Source organism: Haemorhous mexicanus, chromosome 9 (genome assembly GCF_027477595.1).
Source record: "Haemorhous mexicanus isolate bHaeMex1 chromosome 9, bHaeMex1.pri, whole genome shotgun sequence".
Classification (NCBI taxonomy): Eukaryota; Metazoa; Chordata; class Aves; order Passeriformes; family Fringillidae; genus Haemorhous; species Haemorhous mexicanus.
Window position 1 is genome coordinate 23,991,846 of NC_082349.1, and position 9,312 is coordinate 24,001,157.

Genomic DNA, 9,312 nt, shown 5'->3' on the forward strand with positions numbered 1-9,312 from the left:
TTAGGGGCAACCATGCTGGTTCCTGTCTCCACTGAAGGCATGTCAGACACAGTGAGTAAATATTCAGTGATGATTTATTGTCTGGTCTTTATTATTATTACAAAAACAAAGCAGATATCAAAAAACAGCAAAGATTTCACAAGGTCCCCAACAGTTTTACACAACCCAACTGTAGTAAAATACTGAAATTAAAACACATATATTTCAGTCCTGGCCCTAAACCTTCTACAGTGATCCATGGTCTGGGATGCCCTGGGCTTTCCTAATTCTTTAAAATTCTCTATTTGGGAACCTGACTGGCCCACTAGCTAACATGATGAGGCACAATGCAACAGGAATGTGAACTGTCTGATGTCCTTACAGACCCTACACAACCAGAAAACAAAATAGGGGAGGCTCTGCAAGGATGGTGTCGATACCAGGATATGTTTCTCAGACTACCCCAAGCAGCCATTTAGTTGTGCTTGACAAAACCAAATCACTTTCCAATTGCTGAAAGGTGATTTGCTGTGTAAAAGCTGCTTTTTCTTCTTCTCCTCAGAAGCTTTGCTCCCCAAAATAAGAAGAGTTCACTGGGCTGGGCTCCAGTGTAAATGGACCATTAACCCTTTTTCCAAACTGTATGATGGACAACTCCATCCCACTGTGACCTTCCTACTGTGGACCCAGCATCAGACTGATGGCAAGGAACCTGAGCAGGTTAAGGAAAATACTCAGCTCTCTGGAATGGTAATTGAGGTTGGAAAAGAGCTTTTTTTCTCTCCTATTCACAGATATAGGGTCAGAGGTTGACCAAAGGCAATATGGTCCAGTTACCTGTGTTAATAATAGCTGCCCCACTTCTCAAATACAAGATTTTAGCTCAAAACACTGCTTGCTAGCAAAAAATTAAGACATTGCCCTGTGTCCCTTAGCACTTGCTCAGAGAGTCAGGTCCAAATCTGCCACAATTATACACAAATGCAAATCACTCTAAACACCAAATTGTTTACATCACTGAATACGTCACTGAAAGGCTGGCGAGTACCAAAGATTCCTGTTAGAAGTAAATTCCACCTTCATAATTTTCCAGGATTGAACTGCAGAGGAGATCACGATGCATCATTGGTGGGGTATGACAGAAGCAGCAGGGCAAAGGCAAAGCTGGGGCCAGAGCTGCCCGGGGGCGGCCGTGCCGGGAGGGGGTCAGGGGTGGTGCTCCCTGCTGGAGTCACACCGACACTCCCTGCTGGAGTCACACCGTCTTCCTGGCAGTCAGAACACGCACAATGGACCCAACGCCTCCGGCAGCCAGCGCCTGGGAGAGGAAACATGGCAGTGAACAGCAGGCCAGGGCAGCTGCAGCCTGGAGCTCCCTTCCAGGACCTCAACAGGCTGACAAGGACGATGCAGAGGGACTTTGGACATGGCCTGGAGTGACAGAACAAGGGGGAAAGGCTTCAAACTGACAGGAAGTAGGGGTAGGTATCAGGAAGAAATCTTTGCCTGTGAGGGTGGGGAGGCCCTTGTACAGATGTGCCAGAGAAGCTGTGGCTGTCTATCTCTGGAAATGTCCAAGGCCAGGTTGAACGGGGCTTGGACCAACCTGGGCTAGTGGAAGGTGTCCCTGCCTATGAAATGAGATAAGCTTCAAGGTCCCTTCCCATGAAATTACTTGGATCACATTTATATTGCACATGAGTATCTGTCTGCCCTCCACAAAACACCAGCAGCCAGGGTGCCAGGGTATGATAATCACACTCCATTTCAAGAAAGCTTTTTAACTTTAATTAAGCTTTCATTTCCCTGCATAACCAAGCTGCAAATTTTGCTTCCCTCCAGGAAAGAAATTCTCCTTGAATCACTGGATGAAACTATTTTGTTTGCCTTAGTCTAAGAGAAACCCAACTTTTGACTGTTGGGTGTTTACTCAAGGAAGCAGCAGTGGGCAGGAGGGTATAACTCAGCTGTGAGCTCCAAATTCACAGCCTGAATCTGGCACTTGAGTCTCACCAGCCAGTCTCACCAGTCTCCCCTTCAGGAAGGGGGTTCTAGCCAGGCTCAGGGCCTGGCCACTCTGGCAGGAGCTGTCCCCATGCACTCACCTTCTCATGCCACTGCAGCAGCACAGCACTGCTGTTGTCAGAGGGGCTCTCAAAGCCCTTGTAGATGTACTTCATGAGCAGGTCCACCCCGTTCTTGTCCAGCGACTGCACCGCCTTCTCGATGTCGTTGGCTTTGAAGGAGATGAGCACCTTCAGCACGATGCTCTCAGCACGGTCCTGTCAACAGGCAGGCACAGACACAACCATCCTGCTGTGAGGCACAGCCAAACACTGCTTCTCTCTCAAACTGCTTTAGAGCATTTTTATCTTTAACACCTCTGAAGAGGACAGTGTGTTAAGAGCTTGTCATAGTAAGGTATAAGAGACACGTCCTCCCAAAGAAAAACAAGGTAAGAGTTTAACACATTTGCCCTGCTTTAGTTTTTCTGCCTCTGTTAGTGTTTGTAATTCTGCACCCCTTAATTATGGCTAAACAGTAAATGCTCATATGGGAGTTCAAAATCTATCAAGTTCCAAAATAATTATAACAATCAAGTGCTTGTCTGGCCCCGCTTGCCACCAGAGCCTTTTCCATACCTCTGTACTGCTTAATGTGACACAACCATTAATGTGATCCAGGGAAATGCCACTGGCAGCCTGGAAGAGATGACTGCTGGAAGCCATGTGCTTTCCAAGCAGTCCCAGGCACACTGGATACAGACTGGCCATTAATATTAAGAATTAATAACTTTTGATCTGGATGTCATTTCAGGCCTGGGAATGTGTGAGATGTGCTTACAGCAGCAATTAGCCATGTCATCAGCAAGGAGCAGCTCCTCCTGTTCATCCATCACTAACTGAGGCAGGATGAGAGAAGAATGTCTCAGGGTTGCTGGCCTTTTGAATAATTCTATCACACAACCACCTCAGGCATCCTCCCCCTACAGCAACTATGGATGTCAGTTTTCCTGCCCAATAACCAAAAATTAAGGCAGGTATTAATGTTTAGTCATTCTACCCTCTTCAATTCCACCACAACTTGTATTCTTAAATCCTTCAATAGAGGGCTAATGGAAACAAGTCATTAATGTGAGGACAAAGCTATAGAGCTCTATTTGTAACAGCTGGTTCCCAGAGCTCTGTAAAACCCTTCAGGAAAGGGCTGGGGCTGCAGGAACAGCTCTGCCTGGAACCATGACCCTGGGCCTCTCCTTGGGCAGGCAGAAGTGACTGCAGGCACTCACCAGCTGGGCAGTGCCATATCTTATCAGCCTGTTCCTCCCACCACTGCAATCATGAGCTATTCAGGATCCATCCTGGGGATATTCAGAAATGCACGTACCCAGCAGACTCCCACACTATCACAGGGGGAGGGCTTGCTTTTCCTGAGGTTTTAACAGCTTCACTTTGATTGGATGTGACAAAAAACAATTCTTCCTTTTTTGTAGGCTCACTGCTGGTGGTTTCATTAGTCAGAGGTGAGAACTGCAACCCTGGTTCCCTGAGCACACAATGATTACATCTGCGAGCTGCCATGTCTGGTCTGAGTCAGACACAGGCACCTGGTGACACCTGGGCACACAAAGCACAACCAGCACTGGTAGGAGAACCCCACCTGACCCAGCACCAAGGTAAAGGTACGTGGACAGTACTGTACCTGAGCTACAGTATTTTGAACAAGATTAAAACACTTGTGGTCATGGATGTTTCAACATCAGGGAATACACTAAATTCTGCTCCTCTGGCCTCCTCAAGGTACAACTAAGTGGCACAGAGGTAACAGAGACAGGAAAGGATTTTTAGGGAGTAACCCATGAGTGAGCAGTCGCTATTTTACCTTCACTGCCTGGTTCTTTGTGTTGATGGGAGGGTTCTTCAGAGCTGCCTGCAGTGCAGCCATCATGTTCCCTGTGCCAGATGGTTAAGGACCAGTATATGGACATCAAGTACCAGGACAGCTCTATCTGTAGTTGGCTTGTGCATGACTGAAAACACTCTGATGCAGGGATTCCCTCACCAGCTAAGAAGACATTACAGCCCAAGACAGCAATTTTCAGGCCATTTGAGGTAGGAGCAGCATCAACAAGCAGCTGTATAATTCCAGAACTGTTGAATACTTCCTAGGCCTTTCCCTGAATGAGCGTCCAAGCAAAAGAAACCACTACCCATCGCTTCTGCAATCTGTAGCCCTCGAGAACAGGTCTCAGCTTGTCACATCCAGCCCCAGCAGCCACCGGGACTGCAGCCCAGGGAAAAGTGACCAAGGGCCAGCTGGGCGAGGCAGCCCCTGTAGTGGGCATGGGAAAGTCTCTGAGCACAGGAACCCCCTGTCTGCATCCCCCGGGACACCTCCCTGAGCGCAGCCCTGGGGCACTGCGGCTGCTGCGGGCAGGGGAGGGAGGTGGACCGCCTTCCCTCTGCCAGCCCCTTCCCCCTTCAGCCTCTTCCCCCTTCCCTCTGCCAGCCCCTTCCCCCTTCAGCCTCTTCCCCTTCTCCATTCAGCCTCTTCCTCCCGCCAGCCCCTTCCCCCTTCAGCCTCTTCCCCCTTCCCTCTGCCAGCTCCTTCCCCCTTCAGCCTCTTCCCTCTGCCAGCCCCCTCCTCCATTCAACCTCTTCCTGCTGTCAGCCTCTTCCTGCTGTCAGCCCCTTCCCCCTTTAGCATCTTCCTGCTGCCAGCCCCTTCCCCGTTCAGGGTCGTCCCTTGTCCTGTCAGCCCCTTTCCCCTTCAGCCCTCTCCCGTTCCAGCGCTTCCCGCCCGCCGCGGTGCCGCTCGCGGATGTTCCCCTATAAGGCCGCCCCAGCGGCGGCCGCGCCCGCTCCGCCCCCGCCGCTGCCCTCAGGATATTGTCGCAGGCACGAGTCCACCTCGCCCTCATCAGGGCCCGCTTGCCCGTCGCCCCCGTCCTCCTCATCCACGAACTTGTTCTCGTCGTACTCGTCCACGTCCACCCGGCGGAACCGCGCCGAGGACACCGTGTGCTTCGCCATGGCCGCGCCCGCCCCGCGCAGCCGCCGCCGGCCCGGCCCGCCCCGCCCGAGCGGCGCCGGCGCAGCGGCAGCGCTGTCAGCGAGCGGAGCCTGGCGCGGCTGCAAGGGCCCTCAGAGCCCGGCCCACCGCACCCTGCACGGCCCGGGACAGGCCAGGGACACCTCCCACGAGCCCAGGCTGCTCCAGCCTCCGTCCGGCCTGGCCTCGGACACTGCTGGCGATGGGGCGGCCACAGCTTCTCTGGGAAACCTGTGCCAGGCCCTCACTCACGGGGAACAGCTGCTTCGCAGTAGCCAATCTAAACTTAGTCTCTTTCAGTTTGAAGTTTCGCAGATTCACAGAATATTCTGAGTTGGAAAAGACCCACAAGCATCATCGAATCCAATTTTTAAGTAAATGGCCCATACCAGAATTGAAGTCACAACCTTGGTGTTGCTGTCACCCTGCTCTGATTGTCTTTGAAGCCATTCCTGCTTGTTCTGTCACTTCAGGCCCTTGTAAATAGTGTGTCCTCGTGATTCCCATCAGCTCCTTCAGGCACGGCAAGGCCCCTGTGAGCTCACCCCAAAGCTGCTCCAGGCTGCACAATCCCAGCTCTCCCAGCCTTCCCTCCCAGCAGAGCTGCTCCATCCCTCTGCCCATCCTGGTACCTCCCCTGGGCTCCCTCCAGCAGCTCCAGCTCCCTCCTGTGCTGGGGCAGCTCTGCAGGTGGGGTCTCACCTGAGCTCAGGGGCACAGGGGCACAATTCCAATCCCTTTCCTGCTGCCCAGGATGGGGGCTCAGCCCAGGGCAGGGGCTTCAGGGCAACTCCAGCTCTCACCCCCAGCACCACCAAATCCTTCTCCCAGGGCTGCTCCATCTGCTCCTCCCAGCCTGGACTGATCCCAGGGGTTGCCCTGACCCAGGTGCAGCACCAGCACTTAGCTTTGTTAAATTCCATGAGATTCCCACGAGCCTCTTCCCGAGCTTGTCTGGGTCCCTCTGTCCCCCCCAGGACAGCGCCAGGCTGGGCAGGACCCTTGTGGCTCCCGGTGAGGTCGGAGCTGCCCTCCCTGTACTGCTCAGCTCCTACTCCAACAGCACCTAGTGACCTTAGAGGTTAAAAAATAGCCACAGCCTGACTGTTTTTTTTTTTTTTAAGTTACACTTGGCCTGTGTAGATAATAATTATCCTATTATTAATTAGGAAATGACACAGCTTTGTGAGGTTCCTCTTAATAGAAAACAACAGCCCTGGAAAAAAATAAATAGGCACACACACACATATACACATATTAGACCCACCACCACCCTTGTTATGAGGAAAACAGTAGGTGGGAAAATGTGCTCCTGTATCAGCCCTACCTGCAGGACCACCCACCTCCTCGACAGAGGAGGAATTTGGGATATGTCACATGTTCCATCAAAGCTGCCTCAGCTTGGGAAGCTGCAATGCAGCTGTAGCTGTGGCTGTAGCTTGGGACTGCTGGCATTTTTCTGCTGGAAATTGGCTTAAGGGCAACAAAGTAATTGCAGGAGGTAAACAGACTGTCAGAGGGTCACAGAATGGTTTGGGTTGGAATGGACCTTAAAGGTCATGTAGTTCCAGCTGCCTGCCATGGGCAGGGAGTACTGAGGTTCAGGGTTTACTGCTCTGCCTTACGAGGTAGAAGATTAAATCAAAAGGATGTTCATAATCCATTATTTGAGACCCACGGTTATTCCATGGGTTAAATTTGGCAGGAAGGGACTTTATTGGTGTTTTTTGCCATCTGTGATCTCAGTTCCACACCAAAAAGTGGATGGGTCTGTGCCATCCTCAGAGCAGGTGTGTGCCACAGGGAAACACTTCAGAATGAGCACTTCCACTGAATTATTCCTCTGGCATTTTTAAATGCCTTATTCTATTTCTGGGTCTGGGGTATAGCTGTTCCCTCTGAGAGGGCAGAAATGTACCTGGGGAAAGCCCTCCTTGGCTTGGAGACATCAGAGGAAGCAGACTGCCTTCCACGGCTGGGAAAGGCTGTTGGGAGGCTGGCTGATTCTGCTGTCCAGCTGGGATCCCCTGCATTCCTTGGGGAAAGGCTGTCCTAAGAGATGTTTTAATTCCTGTTAGGTTAATTTGATGTTGGTTTTGTACACCTGCTGGCAGAGCTGGGTGACGAGGGGCTGCCCCTGTGATGCCACACACAAAGTGTGTAATACATAAATTATAGTGTACAGTCTCTTCAAGAAGCTACTGAAACTTCTGGCAGCATATGGAAACTTGGTTGTTGATACAGAGAACAAAACTCTTGGAGCCTGGGGGCACTATTCACAAATCAGCCTTTTTGCTAAAAAAATTAGTAAAAATTTCTCTTTCATCCTAGAGAGGATAAACTGCACAATAGAAACAGACACACTTCAGGATTGTTACAGGTGATTCCATCATTCAATATGGCAAAAAAAAAAAAAAAAAAAAAAGCAAACACCATCAAAAAAAGAACTTAAAAAGGTATTATTACCATGTCAGCAGGTCCAGCTCAGGGTAATAGCAAATATTTATCTGATTGCCTTCAGTGGCTTTTTACCTTTCCACTGTAGGGCTGTTGCAATCTTTCTTTGCAAATTCTGTGGTGCAGAAGAAGGTTCCTCCCTGGTCTAGGAAGTTTAGTGGAAAAGCATCTTTCCCAGCTGAGATGGTGACAGCAGGCAGGTTCCTTTAGATGTTTCCTGGTGCCAGTTTCTGGGAGACAGAAGCACAAAAATAATTTGCCTTTGTGGGGCCAGGCATCTGTGGGAGTTGAGCTGCTGTTCTGTGCCTGTCAATATTTTTTTCATTTCTCAAGTAATGCTATTGCCCTTTTTTATTAGTGAAGTTTTGCTACAAGATTGTTATAGCTGAAATCTGGGTGTTCCAAGGAACGTCCAGCTGACTTTCTTTCCAAATAATTTGTGTGTTTATCTGCCTGATGTGCCAGCTGGACAGAAAACTCCTGTTGTACTTCTGCATCAAGGTTTTCCCTTTCTTAGGAAGTCTTTGCCCCCCTCCCTGAGGCTGTAATTCCAGTAAGTAGTGGGCCATTCTGTGAGTAAGCTGAATCATGATTAGTACCAGGGTGCCAGAGGAGGGCAAACACAGATTTTGTGTGGATGAACAGCTTTTGGCTCACGCAGGAAATTATTTGTCTTCACTGCTGCTCTTGTTGCCCTTCATCATTCCTGGATCCAGTTTAATTCTGTTGCTGCTCCACTATAAAACATTGCCATCTGCATATTTTATCACAGCTACTTTTGCATTCCACCCTGTTTTGCTCTCTGTCATTATTTATTTTTCCTTAAATTAATCATTTTATTAATTTGCCTTGCTTTCCACTCCTGACTCTATACTAACTTCTGTATATTGTTCTCATATATTTTTGCATGTATATGTGCTGTAGTTCCTTCCTGATCCAGCCCATTGTGCTGTTCTCATTCAGATTTCTCCTAAAGATTGGCCGCCTCACATCAGGAATTTCCATTTGTCATTTCTGGTGTTTCTGTACATTTTGGATGGTCAGTTGTGCTCTGTTCTGTGCAGGGCAGTGTCACCCAGGCAGTGCTGTGCCTCGGGAGATAGAAAATGCCTCTGCTCCCTGGCATAAAGGAGGGCAGCTCTGGAGAAACGAGTGTTTTTCTTTGGAGAGGGGTGTCCGGAGAGGGTCACCCCCCGCCAGCTCTCCTGTAGGCTGCCAGTGCCTGCGACAATTGAAAAAGCTGCGAAGGTGGGATGACGTTCCGGTTCCTCCTGTCCCTGCTGGTGTTCCTGCAGAGCTGGGATGGCCACAGGATGGCAATGTCGCACCTCAGGGATGTGTGTCGTTTTCTGCCGGATGGAGCCGATTGCTTCTCCCGCTCCGTTTAAGTGTCTCTAGAGCTTTTCAACCAGAGGCACTGGAAATTTTACATCTCCCCCTGAAACTTTGCCTCTTTTTCTTTCTTTGGTGCTTTGCCCTGATCAAAACCTGTCAAATTTTCAATCTCCTCAATCAACAGTATCACATCCTTACAGGATGGGAGTCAAATCCCAAACTACCCCATTGGATGGATTAATTGGAAGAGTGTTCCCCCAACCAAAGTGCATTTCTGGATGTGCAGCACCAGCCTTTGGCTCCTTTGCCAAGGCTGTTCCTCTCCATGAGCCACCATTCTGATACAGGATATAGTGTCTGATGGATCCCTAGGAGCTCAAAATGAGTGTTAACAGATCCATGTTTATCTATCTCTATCCCTATCTGATCTCTCTCTATTTCTCCAATTATACTTAAAATTATAATTCTATCTCTGCCCCTCCCAACTAT

The 9,312-nt window shown here is 49.7% G+C and overlaps 1 protein-coding gene across 1 annotated transcript; it reads right to left on the reverse strand.

The window, feature by feature from the left end:
- Positions 1 to 70: 70 nt before the first annotated feature.
- Positions 71 to 5,057, reverse strand: ARPC5 (actin related protein 2/3 complex subunit 5). Its single transcript, XM_059854537.1, has 4 exons — positions 4,869 to 5,057; positions 3,862 to 3,933; positions 2,085 to 2,261; positions 71 to 1,297 (listed from the first exon to the last, which is right to left on the reverse strand). The coding sequence occupies exons 1-4, from the start codon at positions 5,010 to 5,012 to the stop codon at positions 1,235 to 1,237; spliced, it is 456 nt and encodes a 151-aa protein (XP_059710520.1). The 5' UTR covers positions 5,013 to 5,057; the 3' UTR covers positions 71 to 1,234.
- Positions 5,058 to 9,312: the final 4,255 nt, after the last annotated feature.

Bases quoted from the DNA above. Each gene is read 5' to 3' on its own strand.
- ARPC5 (XM_059854537.1), bottom strand. From the start codon at position 5,012: ATGGCGAAGCACACGGTGTCCTCGGCGCGGTTCCGCCGGGTGGACGTG. The intron at 3,934-4,868 runs TATCCTGAGGGC...CCATCTGGCACA, and splicing joins TGGACTCGTGCCTGCGACAA to GGGAACATGATGGCTGCACT. The intron at 1,298-2,084 runs GTGAGTGCATGG...TTCCTCTCCCAG, and splicing joins TGCTGCAGTGGCATGAGAAG to GCGCTGGCTGCCGGAGGCGT.